General features: G+C 33.3%; 2 protein-coding genes across 2 annotated transcripts; both read right to left on the bottom strand.

Moving 5' to 3' along the window:
- Positions 1-2,306, bottom strand: LOC107463203 (uncharacterized; the record flags this gene model as incomplete). Its single annotated transcript, XM_016081944.3, is given in 3 exon segments — positions 1-245; positions 915-1,617; positions 1,963-2,306. Coding segments are annotated over 2 exon segments (828 nt in total). The 5' UTR covers positions 1,530-1,617; positions 1,963-2,306.
- A 1,172-nt stretch (positions 2,307-3,478) lies between these two features.
- On the bottom strand, positions 3,479-10,345 carry LOC107463201 (beta-galactosidase 10). Its single transcript, XM_016081943.3, has 19 exons — positions 10,093-10,345; positions 9,540-9,635; positions 9,125-9,237; positions 8,982-9,048; positions 8,772-8,864; positions 8,525-8,668; positions 8,166-8,254; positions 7,565-7,670; positions 7,383-7,470; positions 7,209-7,327; positions 6,760-6,924; positions 6,201-6,397; positions 5,689-5,798; positions 5,490-5,599; positions 5,225-5,332; positions 4,996-5,106; positions 4,680-4,894; positions 3,959-4,289; positions 3,479-3,853 (listed from the first exon to the last, which is right to left on the bottom strand). Exons 1-19 carry the CDS (start codon positions 10,243-10,245, stop codon positions 3,743-3,745), a joined length of 2,526 nt encoding a protein of 841 aa, XP_015937429.1. The 5' UTR covers positions 10,246-10,345; the 3' UTR covers positions 3,479-3,742.
- Positions 10,346-17,187: the final 6,842 nt, after the last annotated feature.

The raw sequence follows: 17,187 nt of genomic DNA on the forward strand, positions 1-17,187 counted from the left end.
AATGCTATATCTGTTTCAAAACCGAGTTATGTTTATTCTGTCTTCTTCTCTGAAGATTGGGATTTGGTGATTGGTGAAGACCTCTTTTCCTCTGCTGACTTGGCATAAATCTCTCCCTTCTGTTGCAAATACTTCTCAAAAGCTCTGGGAAGGAACCTTGGTATCAAGAAAAAAAACAGATTCATGGAGAAATATCCCAAGTTTGCCACTGCAAGACCCTTCCCAAACCAATACCATATTATGTCCTGCATTATTCAACAGTTTTTCAAATTCATTTCCACATATATTTGCTAACATATCAAAAATGGAAAATGTTACTTGTACATATGAAGTGAGAGTTAATCTTAATCATTAGATAGAATGCAAACCGAGTCGGTACAGTATCAGATATTCTATTCATGTGCATTTTTGTCAAAATTCTGAAATAATCAACTAGAATCTAGTGTGTTCTTTTGTGGATGCAATAAATGGATAAGCACAACTAGGATATCGAAAACCAATGATCAACAAGCTAACGGTTCATTTCCATTATAACAACAACAACAACAACAACAACAACAACAAAGTCTTATCCTACTAGGCTGGGTTGGTTACATGGATCGAATGACGTCATTGAGCCTGATCACGTATCAGGTCTACAGTGAGACTCTTTATACGTCGGTTCGTTTCTGTTAAAATTAAGATATCACGCATGATACCCTTTTGTTTTATAAAAATATACACCACTTTCCCTTGAACTTTAGAGTGATATTACACCTTAAACAAAGGTATAAGAAATATGACACTAAATATTCTAGCCAACATGACACCTTATATATTAATGTTGTATGACAAAAATAGAGTTAAACATTGTTTCAATCGTTGGATCCTAAAAGTCCTATCTATCAAAGAAACTATGGAGCAAATCAAATTACCTGAAGGCTTGCAGTTGCAGACAAAGTCTTGTTAAGCCAAACATCATGAATCCAATCAACATCAACAAAGATCCTCCTGACAGTGTAAATCATGGGCACCAGCGCCCTCACCGGAGGTGAAAACAAAGACAATCCACTAATAACATTCTCAGTGAGAATCTGACATGACAACAAGAACAAATGTGGTGTTGCTGACCTCACAGCATGCTCATCCCCTCTTGCAAATCCACCAAGAACATAAGCCAATGGCAAGAACAAACCCACTGCTGTTCCAACAATCACATACATCCTAAACAACTTGCTACCCTTAAAGATCTCTTGCTGAAATGATGATGATGATGATGAAGATTCATGTGATGGGAATGCAAATTGTGAGAGTGCTAATATGTATAGAGTTGAAAATGCAGGGAAGATAAGATCAAGAATTGGAACAAGTCCACTTGCTGAGAAAACTAATATGAATGCAACAAGTTGAAGTTCTATCATTCTCAATGACCCCATTATGCCCCCAGAAGGTTTTGCAGGAGTTTTCTGGTTTGTGCTTGTTCCTTCTGTTGTAGCCACTTTTTGTTCTGACACTACTGTAGGAGCGGTAGCTAGAGACACACCTGACATTTTTTCTTTCTTTTTTGCTTGATTATGCCACAAATGTTGATTTGATTTGTACGAGGTTGGTTAGTCCTATGTTCCTTGACACAAAAATCTGGGGAAAAAAAATTTAAAAAGAGGCATTTTCACAAACAGGTAGAAGGATGCCAGTGATATATACAGTTTGAATTTTTGTTATCATTAAAATCTGACTTAACTTATAATCAGATTACAAAAACTGTGTTTCTGATTGTGACATGACATAAATTAAAGATATAATCACAATAATGCATGTTATTTGACAGAACTAACAATTCAATTTTGATATTTCTGGCTTCATCATCATCAATCATCACATGTAATTAATTAAGACTATAAAATATAAATATAAATCAATTAAATGCAGGTATATATATATATAGCTAAGTGCAATAACAATATATATAAAAATAAAACATACCCAATAGGCCAATAGAGAATCAAAACTGGAAACAGAAAATTAAATCGTCAGAAGAGAAGTGAAGAGAAGAGAAAGAGAAGAAGATGATTCAAGAATGAAGCATTGCCGTTAGTATTGGTGAGTGTTGATTGGGAGAGAAGAGTGGTGTACGGTCCTTGGAATAATAAGAGACATAAGGTAACGTTGTAACGTGTAATGTTGCATGCATGACACTTGCCTACTCATGATGAAGTGTGTTCACTTCTTGCAATTTGGATGTTTCTAGCTACTTAATCCATTTTCTTTTTAATGTTATAATTTTAAAATATATAATGTGAAATTAAAATGATTGAGTTGGTAAGTTATTTAAGATTTTAAGTTATAATAAATGATATTAGATTCAAATCTTATAAATGAAAAAGAAAAAAAATGGATGGATTCAATTATCTTTATATGTATATTTCTCCTAGAAAATGTATAGATAACTAGCATTTCTAGTTAGTTATCTAACAAAATTGCTATTCTAAACATGCACGTCACTTTTTTTTTCACCAAAGATAAAAGATTCGAATTCGCAACCTCTTAATTGAGTATGGAAAGACTATACTATTTGAGCTATTATTCATTGGCATGCATGTCGCTTGAAAAAGACCAAATATACAAATAAATCAAGTATCCATAGTCTCAAAGTTGACAATCTGATGTTTTAAGCGTAGGATTGAAAATGAGTAGAATAGAGAAAGATTTAGACTTGTCATAATTTTATTTGTAAATTTAAATTCTCTTTTAAATTTAATTTAATTTTATTTATGGGTTAAAAAATTTTTTATTTTAATCCTATCTGCATTCTAAAATTTTATATATTAAAGTTAAAAGTAACAACATCATAATAAAATTCATGTTAAAATTATAAAAGATAGAAGATGTCAATTCAATCTTCATCAACTTCAATATATATGTATAATAATTTTTAAATTACATACTATAATAGATACAGATACGAATAGATCGAATAAAGTTAAGACTAAACTCATATCCAATCCTACCCATAACTCAACCGTTCTATTTTCAACTTAATTCGTTGCGGGTTAAATTGTCAATTCTATCCGAACAGATTGAGTCAATAATACTGTCAATCCTACTCAAGTGACCCAAGCAATTACCACTTATATTATACTCTATAGGTATAAATTATTATTTATTATTATTATTTAATAATTTCTTGTGGTTTTTCCCAGATAAAAATTGTATAGTATTCAAAACGTTCACCAAAATTAGTTTGGGTAATATTAGGTAATTAATTTTTTTTAATTACTTTGATCATCTTAAATTCTAAATTACTAATATTCACTGATTAAAAGTTAAAAGTTTGTTCCATGTATATTTACAATGTTAGATCTTAATGGGAGAATTCTAAATCCTATGAAAACGATTTGCATCAACATCATCATCATATGAATAGATAATGCAACCACATTTTAAGATTTAAGCTTCTACTTGTTGGTCTCACACTATCATGTTCTACAAATCAATTCAATTGCAAAATAACACTAACATATAGGCACACCCTAAAGGACTGAACTCCTCTCACATTACTGGTTAATCAAAATGTGCAGTTTCAGACCCTCATGGATGCTAAGAAAATACAATAATGGATATTTCCCTGCCATATGTTTATATTTAATATTAATACAAGAAAAAATGCTTCTGCTTCTTTGTGTAGCTAAGCTGGTAAAAATAAATAAATTGTGTAAAAAGCAGTGTTCCAAATTCCAATCAACTCTTCTTGTCTTGGAATTGATCAGCTGCAAATAGCTTCCACTGCAAGTTTCCTTGATGAACCAGGACACAGATTGTTCTTGAAATTCTCTTTGGTTAGTTTTACGACGCAATTGTTTTTGTTTAGGCATGCCTGCAGCAGTGAATCATATAAGGATCAACATTGTAATGAATCAATCACAAAATCTTTTAAGAATATATCGAATGCGATGCGAAATAAGTTGCGAAAAATGCATACCTTTTCAACAACTGTGCTACTATTAGGATCATGGCAACTTCCCAAAAGGTAAGATCCACATTTTCCAGTAGGGGTTCCAAAGCTAGCAAATTTCACTGAGGATATAATTGTGTTTCCGGGGCATGTTAAACGGGCAAAAGGAGTGTTCTTGTTGATTTTATCTTCACCCTGAGAATCAAGTCCAATAGAAGGGTAATCCTCGGCAACATTGGCACATGCGCCGGTTACTTTACGCCTAAGGAACTTAATCTTTGTTGGATCTCCGCCTTTCTCCTCGAAAATAACAAGAATGTTCCCGGATGGCTTGAACCAAGACCTTGGAACATGATACCTAAAGAGAATGATACATACATAGTTTTTATAGTTATGGTGAATCATGAATGCTTTCTAGTTTCTAGTTTCTTTTCTTCACAACTTATGTTAGTATTTTCTTGGAATATATCTCATACTTGTGAAGGTTTCCACAGAACTCTTCCATCCACTTTTAGTTATGAAATCAAAGGGAAAAAAAACAGTGCATTTAAATCTGGGGTAAATTACATCAACCTCTACCTAGATAGGGGATAATATTAAACATGACATCCCTCGATTTGTCGTGTTGACATGTTCTTATCATGTTTGTACTAATCAAGAGGTGTCATATGTAATATCGTTTACCATAGCAAAAGTTGGTGTAATGTACCCTTGGATTTGTGAACCTTACTAATGCATATAGTGTTACCATTTCTGTGTAGGCTTTCCACAATCAGTGTCACATTTGTCAGGGAGGAATTTGCCTCTGTAATCACATTCTTGTACGCAGTCTTTTTCCTCGAACTCGCTATTCCGAGACCAATATCTTCCAATTTCTTCTCCATTTAACCAAGCTAGACCCTTTCCCATATGCAACATATCCAATCCAATTGGTTCATCCCCGGACGGAGCATCCACGACGGCCTGCATGACCAAGTGATTAGAATACTAACTGAAAAACACAACATTAAATAAAAAAATGACAGTTTCCATAGTTAATGCCAAAAATAAAGAAACTTGGCTACCTTGTACCATGTTAATGCCTGCCCTTTAGGTGGTTTGGATGTGGTTGTCCATTTCACACTACTCGACCCGTCTCCCTGGTATAACTTCAGTTGTTCTCCTTGTACTCCGATCTGGCAAAGCAAGAAATGTAGAAGTAGGACAAAAGGGTAATAGAAATTTTTATTTTTGATACCATACTCTCTGTTTCTACAAATGATTGATAATCGGATAATGTAAGAGCAAAAATACCTTGTAACTCCAGGCACTAGAAGACAAGTCTACTGTCCCATTGTTGAATCCCTTAATCTTTACACTTATTAGTCCTGCTCCGACGAAGTCGTAAAATGGTCCAGCAGTCTAAAACATCAGAAAATCATGGCAAGAACTCAAGTCAATTAGTGGGAATGACAACAAATCATTCAACAGAGCTTTTCAAATTTCTATTGACATTTTTTGCCACTGAATTCCAAGCATCAGGGTAATTAAGGAATCTCATAAGGAGCAAGCAACTCACCGGTAAGCCAACGGTCAAGCATAATAAAGCAATCTCATTCTTCCCTGCCCTCAGAGGAATAGGATTCTTGAAAAAGAATGGCGAATGTGTACCATTTCCAGTTCCGGTACCTGAAACAAGAAAATGGTTTAAACTCTGAGATTCCATTTAAATTTAATTCCAAATACCTTCATAATTATTAGATTTATCAGAGAGTAACCTTGGTACTCCTGATTCACGAATGCATGGAGAGCATGACCAGTGGAATTTATTAGAAGAACTGGTTTGCTTCCATTCTTTAGGAACCCTTCATGTTCACCAACATATATACTGCCATAAACACAAAAGTTAGCCGTAATCGACAAGGCAACTTACTTTACTAGTACATTTCAATTCATTTATACATGTCTGAGCATTTTACATTATAGATAGATGAGTGTGTGAAACGAAGCAGCATGCAACTATAGACAATATTATGAACATGCAAACCCACCTATGCTTTAAAAGAGAACCAAATTGAATTCATAAAATATAATGTCTTGGTAGTGGTATTCATCAATTTTATTAACATGTATTGAAACCGAAACTCTCCAACATTACCAGAAGAAGAAGCAAAAGCAGATCTTATAAAACATTTAATAATAAGTTATTGACTTCCATGATTCCAACATATTTTGGTAGAAATTCCTAGGTGTTCCGAAAACAACTCAGTACCCTTAATCCTTTCAGTACCTTGTTGTGTGCCACAGATAATCAGTGGTATCTTTGGTGGTATTTATAAGGTCGACAAAACCGGTTTTAACAAAGTCTGCCTCCCCCCAGATCCCTGCATTCTCCTTCAATACATCCCATTTGAAAGCCACTGCACCTTTATCTGATTGCTGCAAATTCTCATCAATCATCGAAACTACATGTGTCTGAGTAGAAACCTGTTGAAGATTTCATGGCTAAGTGTGCAGAATAGAAAAGGAAATACATAATAAGATCAATACATTAAAATCTTTTACATTATTCTATTTCAGTCATATTGGCATACATATACACCAAGGTTTAAGAAAAGATAATCATAAGATTGATATAATGTGTCTCAGTGTATGCACAATTCTATTATCATTGATGAACTTGCAAAATGTTCTACTTTTAAGGACACTTCTGAAAACATCACTGAAACTATGAGCAATGCATCAACTCTGAACCGAGTTCTTTATGCAGAAGTTTGTGAACACAGACAAAACAAGGCTACTTCGTTAAGGAATGATGTCGGTGGGATGAAGGAACAGAAATAACATACCTTTGCCGTGTTAAAGACTACATTCTTGCAATCAGGAAGGATGCTAACCGACCACGCCGGCAGGTGATATGACATATTGCGAAACTCCACCGTCCTATCATTTTTATCGTCAATGTTTGCAATAAAGGCAGCACATGCTCCTGATTCATCGGTATAGACATCGGCCTAGTACAGTGGTAACCACATAATGGCTTATAATTCCATATGAATACACTATTAAGTACCATCAAAATCAAATACAACATGGAAAAAGGAATGTGAGAGCAAAAACAAATAAACAAAGAAATGCAACCTCAGATTATGATTAAATAATTTGAATAAGCAAATGAAGACAGAAAATAATGGCCATGGTAAAAGATCCTCTATAGTTCTCCTTTCTTTTCACCTTCATTATTGAGCGTCTACTCGAAAACATAACCAAGTGTAAATGCTTAAAGGAAGGGAAGTACCTCCACAGAAGGACCAAGGGTGATATTAACTGATTTGCCATTAAGCAATACACGCTCACATAACTTGATAGCTCTGTGAAGCTCCTTAAGATGTCCCCATTTTGGGAATCTAGGTAACCCTGCAAAAATATGTCCAAACAACCTTACACAAACTTCAAAATTTCGCTGACTTACCGTACTCATCTATCGGGGCATCGTAGTCATAACTTGTAGTAATGAATGGACCACCTGCTGTGCGCCCAAAATTTGTTCCTCCATGATACTAGTAAACATGATTGAGATAAATAAAACCAATATTAGAGAAAAATAAAGTATATGGCATAGCATTTAGATGCAAGATATTTTAATGGTAATACCATGTAGTAGTTTTGCACACTTCCACCTTTCTGGAAGAAACGAGCAACTGCATATGCCACATCTTCAGCTGGCCGGTGAGGATTTCTTCCACCAAAAGTTTTGAACCTTAAATTAGTAGAAGACCACAACACAGGTCATTAAACATGAAATACTTTCCCCTTTTGCAAGATCAAAAGAAAGTTATAAATGTATGCACAACTTCAACTCTTCTAACTCAAGATAAAATAAGGATAAAAAAGAAAAATATCCTCACAGTTTTGTTCTAAATAAATTCTACAGGCAACATAATCAAAAATTGAAAATGACCATGAATCGTCTCATCTTTAGCAGAAGATGATAACTTAAAATCCATGAAGTATTATTTATATAATAATTAACTGAAAATTTTGGCATACATATCTATTTTAGTAGCTGCACTAATTCTCACTTTGATTTGATACATAATTGTCAAAAATAAAAAATTTGTACATCTGAATTTACTCAATAAATAAATTACTCATGATAAATACATGTCACTATGACATGGTAAAATGTACAACTTTTATGCAAAAACATGAATAATGGACTACAAGGAGCAAGTTAAAAATGGATCCAGCATACCATCCAGGCCAGTTCTCGGTCCAAATTTTTGGCCTATTTGGAGAAGTAGGTTTAAATTGGTCACAATAGAATGAGTTACAGGTATCTATCTGCAAAAGAATTGTGAACAGTCGGTGTAACTTAAATGTGACTAGCACTATAGAAATACAAAAAAGAGAAAACTTATATTCATATAAATAACAAAAATCTAAGAATTGTGCAGTACAAGAAAGCTGAATTGCATCGGCTGCAACATATTGATTCAAGATAACATATACATTATATAGTGTCGCATTTATTATTTATGATTGGTAACTTTGAATATCTTCTTGCAACAAGCAACATGAATCCAGGTTGATTTTACAAATTTATAGTCATACCACAGGATCTGGAGCATCCCATTGCTGGCACATTATCCACGGGACACCGGTATTCTGAGCAACAGCCATCTTTGCAGCCCACATTGCATACTTCTTACCGTCCTCCTTATAAAAATTTTCATAGTATCCGTACTCATTTTCTATCTGCAATATTGTGAAGATTCTAAATTGAGTCATTGGATTATATATGTACAAAGTAGAATACAAACCATTGAAAACAAATCAAAGTGTTTATGGCTATACTTGCCTGAGATAAGATGATAGGACCCCCTTGCGACGCGAAAAGCTTCTCTTGTTTCATAAGATTCACTATGTATGTTGTAAAGTTCTGCATATGAGACTAAACCCCAAGAAAAAGCTAACTATGTTAAAGAGATCACAATTTTTTTTTTGTGTGCTACAATTAAATAAATGAATACAGAATTTTGAGTTACAATTGAAGGTCATTCTCACATACCATAAAAGGCTGATTGTATGTCCGGAACACTGTGCCCGGAATATAATGCAACCATACCGGTACACCACTGTAAAATACAGCTTTTGTTTAGTTCCATTTTTCATATTGCTACAAAACAGTAGTGAAAAACAGTCGTTACTTACCCGTAATTCCATTCCGCTGCAACAAACGGCCCTATCCGAAGAATCAAGTACATTCCAGCCTGCTGGACAATCTTCACAAACTTGACTAGATCGAATCGTCCTCCAAAGTAATACTAACATTTCATCATAAGAGAGGAGAAAAGAAAGTCTCAAATTTTCTTCAATCTCAGTATAAGCTATAGGACTCTTTAAGAGTATGTTGCAGCTAACAATCAAGGTTATCAAACTCTCGAGTTAACTAACTTGTAAACTTCTACAGGTACACCAGTTTAACTGTTTCGATCATCAGTCAAATTTACGAGTCGAGTTCTCTGATTCAAGTTTGCTTAACCTCATCGAGTTCACCGAGTTTGATAACCATGCTAACAAGTAATAATGCATCTAACTATCTAAGTTACTTCATCATCTTACTCACATTTCCTGGAGAAAGCTCATGACCGTTCCAGAAAACATAGGTTTCTATGACATCTATCCCTCCTTCCTTAGCTGTTTGAACAAGACTTGGCCACATCTGCCACAATCACAGTATGTCACATACACAAAGTACTGAAATTACTCATCACAAGTTCAAAAAAAGAAAAAAAAATGCTGAATCATATATAATAACAAACAGAGTTCAATTCAACTACAGATCAATAAACACTGAATGTGCATAAACTGACATTGAAAGACACTCTAAAAAGCTGCATTCATATTAGTTCCCTCCGAATTCTAGCAAATAAGCAAAAGTAGTAACTAACATAAGATCCCTTTTCAATAACTAACCCAAAAAATAAATAAATAAATAAATAAAAGAAAAAACCCACAAAGCTTATTCCTTGAAGAATGTGGTTTTGACTATAAAAAAGGATTTTTTTTTACATTGAAAAATAAAATGTTTTCACTCTCCAATTTAGAGTTAGAATGTTGAATCAAAAAGCAAAGTTAGAAACTTTAGAGTTAGAATGTTGAATGTGTGAGTTACTGACAGCGGGAACACTTCTGGGGTAGTGAATGGAAGCAGAGAGAAGAAGCTTCCTTTGGCCATCAATGATGAGGGAGCGACCATCGTAGCTGACATTGGAACCCAAAGCAAGAAATGTGAATGAACAAAGCAGACAGAGAAAGAAACAAAGCTTCATTTTTTATTGTTTGAGATGTTGAAGAAGATATTATTGAAGATTTGGAGCAGAGTCTGAGTGTTCTTTAATAGAAGAAGAAGAAAGAAGAAGAAGAAGAAGAAGAAGAGAGCTGAAGCAAGTTGATCAAGGTGTTACACTGTTTAGTTAATTGAATCGTTAAGGTGGTTCAACAATAATTAACGCAAAATCAAAAATCAAAATAAAACTTCTTAGTGAAGTAGAAAAAAATTTGAGTGGATATACAGTTAAGATTTTAATTTTGATACACTTGAAAAGAATATTTTGAATATTTTTCTTGAATTATTTTTTCGTAGAGAGTAATTACATATAAAATATAAAAATTATTTACAACCTAATTAAGGAAAGAAAATAATAAGTAATAAAAATTATTCAAAACAAACCTATATCAAATCTGTTATAATATAAACAAATCATACTAATACCAAATCTATTCTAATATAAACAAATTTGTACTACCAAATCGGTCTCTCAAGCTGGTGAATGTATATCTATTATTCCCAACTTACAAGTAAGGTTTTTGAAGTGCTCTGTAAGAAGTCCTTTAGGTAGCGTTTGTTTTGAGGTACTGAGACAGAGACTGAGAGACTGAGATTCAATGTCGTGTTTGTTGGTTCAGAGACTGGTAATAAAATTTTTGTCTCTGTCTCTAAAATTTCAATATTTCAGTACCTCCAGAAAGTAGGGACACAGGGGACTGAAATTTTTAGAGATGGAAACTGAAACTTTAATAACATTTTATACCTAAAATACTTTCATTTCAATTAATTAATTTTAATTTTACCTTTTGTGTAAATTAAATTAGAGTTTTATTCTTGTTTCAATTCTTGTCTCCTATTTTACACCAAACAGAATATTAAGATTTATTTCAATCTTTGTCTACTGTCTCTCAGTTTCAGTCTTTCTGTCTCTGTCTCTCCACCAAACGCTACCTTAGTGAACATATCTGTCAATTGGAATTTTGAAGGGATGTACTTGGTGACTATAAGACTATTGTCCAATTTCTCCTTAATGAAATGTCGGTCTATTTCTACATGTTTTGTTCGGTCATGTTGAACTGGATTGTGTGCAATACTAATGGCAAACTTATTATCACAAACTAGTTCTATAGGAGCTTCATACTTTACTTTGGGGTCATCGAGTATGATCTTCATCCATAATAATTCGCAAATCCTTTGGACCATGGCTCTAAATTCCGTCTCTGCACTTAATTTTGCAACTACATTTTGCTTCTTGCTCCTCTATGTCATCAAGTTTCCACCTAATAATATGTAATATCCTAAGGTCGATCTCCTATCAATAATTGTTCCTGCGTAGTCAGTATCAGAATATACTTTTATGGATAAAATCCCTTCCTTTTTGAATAGCAATCCTTTCCCTAGAGAGGCTTTCAAGTACTGAATAATCATGCCGGCAAATATCTCTCTCTTGGATCATGCATGAATTGACTAACCATACTAAATGCATAGGCTATGTCAAGCCTAGTGTGTGATAAGTAGATGAGTTTTTCCAGAAGCCTCTGGTATTGTGTCTTCTTCAATGTTGGGCTTTCCTCATCATTTCCAATTCTATGATTTTGCTCTATGGGCACTCTAATAATCTTACAATCCAACTTACCAATCTCTTTGAGGAGATCTAGGATATATTTTTTTTAGGAAATAAAGATGTCTTATCTAGAGTAAGCAACCTCTATACCAAGAAAGTACTTTAGCTTGCTAAGATCCTTCATCTCAAACTGAGTGGATAACTTTTTTTTCAAAGTATGTTTTTCTAACTCATCATCATCTGCAATAATCATATCATCTACATAGACCAAGAATAGAGTGAGTTTGCCTTCCTGTGAATGTTTTATAAACAAAGTATGATCACCTTGACTTTGTCGATACCCTAAAAATATCATAATTTGAGTAAAACTTCCAAACCAGGCACGATGTGACTGTTTAAAATCATACAAAGCCATTTTTAGTCTGCACACCTTATTTTCTTCACTAGTGATATCATATTCTGGTGGAATTTCCATGTACACTTCTTCTTCCAGACTTCCATGCAAGAAGGCATTTTTAACATCAAATTGATGCATCTCCCAACCAAAGTGTGCTGCTAAAGAGAGGATAATCCTGATGGTATTCATTTTAGCCACCGGAGCAAATGTGTCCTTGTAATCGATCCCATAAATTTGGGTATATCCTTTTGCAACCAACCTTGCTTTATACCCGTCTAGTGTACCATTAGATTGATATTTAACTGTGTATATCCACCTACAACCCACTGTTTTTTTTTTCCGTTGGTCTCTCTGCAATCTCCCAAGTCTCGTTCCTTTCTAATGCACCCATTTCTTCATTCATAGCTCGAACCCAATTCTCATCTTTTAAGGCTTCTTGTACTGATGTAGGAATTTTGACAAAATCAATAGCTGAAAGAAAATTCTGGTGCTGTACAAAAATATTTTTTAGTTGACACAAATTTGGAAAAAGGATATTTTGCACAGGATCTTTTTTCTTTTCTCATGGCAATAGGTAAATCATCTAGGTTAGTTGTACAAGTGGTATTTAAGGTGTCAAGGATCTCAAGAGTATGAAGTTTTACCTCCAGTTCAGACGAATGAAGTTGTTGTTTGACCAGGACGGGTTCTCGCTGTCTTCGTTGATATTGTTTTCCAAAAAATATGTCATCATTATTCTCCTCATTATTCTTTTCTAGTAGTGATGCTGATTCAGGGTCTTTGTTATTCTCTAGAGAAGTGAAATTCTGCAACCAGAAAAAAGGTGACGACTCAAAGAACTCAGCTTCTAGAATACTCTCCCCCTGAAACTGAGAACTGGGAAAGGACTATGACTCATGAAATGTGACATCTTTAGAGATATAGAATTTACGACTTTGAGGATGATATCATTTATATCTCTTTTTGTTTGAAACATAACCTATAAAGATACATTTGATTGCCTGAGGATCTAACTTAACTCAATGAGAACTATGAATACGAATAAAAATAGGACAGCCAAAAATACGACTTTGAAGACCACTCATAATAGGGATAGATGGGTAAATTTTGGTCAGAAATTAAGCAGAGCTAACACCGTCTAGAACCCGAGATGGTAATCTATTAATCAAATAAGTGGCCGTTAGGACAGCTTCCCCCTAGTAAGACTTCAGAACAGACGTTTGGAAGATTAATGCTCGAGTAACCTCAAGAAGATGACGATTTTTCCTTTCTGCCACCCCATTCTATTGAGGGGTGTCTACACAGATCAATTCATGAATAACTCCATTATCCTTAAGGAACTTGAAAAAGTTTTGGTTCACATATTCTCTGCCATTATCAGAACGTAATCTCTTAATCAGGCTTCCAAATTGTGTTCGAACTATTTGGTAAAAATTTTCAAACAAATGGAAAACTTCAGACTTATCTTTCATGAGAAATATCCAGGTAACTCGAGTATAATCATCAATAAAAGAAACAAACCACTTTTCACCAGAAATATTACTAATAGCTGAAGGTCCCCACATATCAGAATGAACAAGATCAAAAGGTTTAGAACTTTTATTATTACTGGGAAAAAAAGTAGCCCGACGGTGTTTAGGTAATTGACAAATATCACATTAAAAAAACTCGACAGACACTTTTGTAAATAAAAAAGGAAATAAAGACTTTAGGGTACTAAATGGAGGATGACCAAGACATTTATGCTGAAGCCATATCTGATAGTTTGCCCAGGACGATATATTTGTCTGATGATTTGAATTAAGTGCCTTTTGTGTGGTACTCTTTTCATGTGGTAAGTAGTATAACCCGTCCTGCTCTTTAGCATTTCCAATCGTCCTCCCTGTGGTAAGATCCTCAAATACACAATGAGTATGAAAAAATGTTGCATCACAATTTAAGTCTTTGATAATCTTATGAATAGACAAGATATTAGTAGATAATTTTGGAACATGAAACATATTTTTTAAATGGATAGAAGGTTGAAGGTGGATGTTACCATATCCAGTAATAGGAATATGAAAACCGTAAGCAACAGTGATTTGTTTGTGACCAGATAAATTAGTGTAAGATGAAAAAGAAAGGGAATGAGGTGTCATATGATCTGTAGCATCAGAGTCTACAATTCAGGTACTTTCAGTGCCAGGAGCATTAAAGGATAAGAAGCTAGAACTCTTACTAGTCATGGTTAAAGCACAAGGGCTAGATGTCTTACTAAGTGAGTCCATAAGACCACGTAAACGGAGCTAAGGGCTGGGGCCTCCTTTGCAGCTTGTGAGATAGTTGGGTTTTCTATATTTTCAGAGTCAGACAATGTGTGGTTAGCACATCTTTGTATGGAACCTTTGAATCCTCCAATACATTCGAGGACCTTTTCCTTTTCATGAAGTCTAAAACATGTGTCCTTAGTATGACCCATTTTTCTACAATAACTGCATCAGCGATCATCACGGTGAGCCTTTGAGGGAGGCTTTTCATATGAAAGGGATGGATCTTTTAAAGGACCTTTGCCAGTGGCTAGAGCTGAACCATCAACAGAATTTCCTCCTACCAACATGACTGACCTCCGAATTTCTTCCCCTCGTACAATATGAAAAATTTCTGAGAGAAAAAGATTTTTTTTTACCCAAAATTTGAACTCGAATTGGATCAAATTCAGAGTGCAAGCTGGACAGAAATTTAAATATACGTATCCTTTCAATAAATTGTGTCAGTGTAGTAGAATCAGGTATGCACTGCATAGTCAAATTTTGATACTGATCTAATTCGATCCACAAACTATTCAGCGTCCCATAGTAGTCTGTTACGAAGAGGCTCCCTTGCTTGGTATTGAAGATCTTGTTTTCTATTTCATAACATGCTGCAATATCCTCCTTCATTGAGTATGCCTGACTTAGATTATTCCAAATCTCCTAAATAGTGAGGAATAACATATAATTACGGCTGATTTCTGGTGTCATAGAATGCCATAATCAGGTCATGATAAGAGCATCCTCGTCATCACAGGCTTCATATTTGGGGTCTATCATGGCTGGAGTGTTCCCTTCTAGATGATTTAATTTCTTTTGCCCCTTGAGGGTAGTGCGAACCAGTTGAGACCATTGGAGGTAGTTGCGCCCATCAAAACAATACGACCCTTGTAACACCGGTAGATCATTGGGGCTAACGAGAGGCACAGTCTTATCATCCGTCATTGGTAAGAATCGGCAGCAATCAAAGAGATCGCGTGTAGAGTGGTCGATGGCAACGAAATCTCCTAGACTTTGTAAATCGACAAATCCTGCTTCTGACGGTGGTGGTCTCATCAGAAACTCGCCGGGAAAAAAAAATTCCGATAGTGGTGTGCGACAACGACAGGGCACCGAAACAGGTATAGTTGCAGCAATTAAGGCTGCCTGAAAAAATGCTGGAAAAATGCGGAAGTAGAACCCCCAGAATCGAGAGTTCCGATACCAACTTGAAAAGAAGATTTTGAATATTATTCCTGAATTATTTTTTCATAGAGAGTAATTACATACAGAATATAAAGATTATTTACAACCTAATTAAGAAAAGAAAATAACAGGTAATAAAAGTTATTCAAAATAAATTTACACCAAATCTGTCCTAATATAAATAAATCTATCCTAATATAAACAAATTTGTACTAATTATAGAATAATTACAACAAATACACTGATAAATAAAACGTTTTATACAATCGTATAATTATATTCGTTTTTTTAAATAATTATTCATGCAGTCAATATAAAATATAATTATTTTTATTAATACGACGTTACGTAATTAAATGCATATATAAAACTACTTTATATTAATTGTAGTATTATACATCAAAATTAAATTTATACTATTAATATTATTATTTTAAAATAAGTCATATTATTATATAAAAAATTAAAAATAATATTACTTAAATATAAAAATATATTAAAACATAATATAAATTAAATAATAAAAAAATAAGCCATCAACTTTTGAATTTAAAAATAAATAAATTTTTAATTAATTAAAAATATAAAATTAATTTATTTTTTAAAACATAAAATATTTAAATTCTTCCGTTCAAAATATAAAAAAATAAATAAATTTTTATAAAAATTTTAACGTCTCACATGAACGACGTTTTATAGTTTTAATTAATTAATTAATAATTTATTTATCTTCGAATTAAAAAATTAAAACTTATTTATATTTTTTTATTAATTAATTTGAGGATGAAAGAGTTAAGTAATTAACTAAGTTCATTAGTCATTACTCATTAGCTCAAGGTAAGCTAGGTTGATCGGTTCGATTTAGTTTGATTCGGTTTGATTTGATTTGATTCGATTCGATTAAATTAAAATTAGTATTTCCAATTTGAGCCACCGAACTGGAAAGTGGGCAGTGTTGTTTCCCACCAGACAGATATTGCCAGTTTGTATACAACTAGGCTCTGCGCACCAAGATTTTTCATTTTGTGGATAAATATACCAAATAAATATATTTACAAAATTAATGTCACTTTAGTAATTTTAGGTTATTTATAATTGAATTTTATAATTTATCTCTCTTACCAAATGAACTATTTATTAAGTAACTTGTTATATATCTATATTATTAATACAACATTGTGCTGTACCTAAAAATACAAGATTATGCACAACAAAAGATTAAGAAATAAAGTAATTATATTACAAATTCATTATTAGGTAAAGTATTTGATATTTTTTATTAATAAGTGATAAATATTGTTAAAAGTAATAAATATTGAAGAAAAAATTGGCATTGCAATTAATATTAAAAAATACCATTACTAATGATTCAGTCATTCTAGCATATGTCATCTTATTTTTAATATTAAAATACATAAATTGTTTTAATCTCAATTATTTGTTATTGTATTAGGATGAGAAATTTTTAAGAGTCAGTAATTTTTAATATTTTTTATTATTATTTAAAGA

The sequence above is a fragment of the Arachis duranensis genome, chromosome 8, assembly GCF_000817695.3.
Source record: "Arachis duranensis cultivar V14167 chromosome 8, aradu.V14167.gnm2.J7QH, whole genome shotgun sequence".
In the NCBI taxonomy this organism is placed as follows: Eukaryota; Viridiplantae; Streptophyta; class Magnoliopsida; order Fabales; family Fabaceae; genus Arachis; species Arachis duranensis.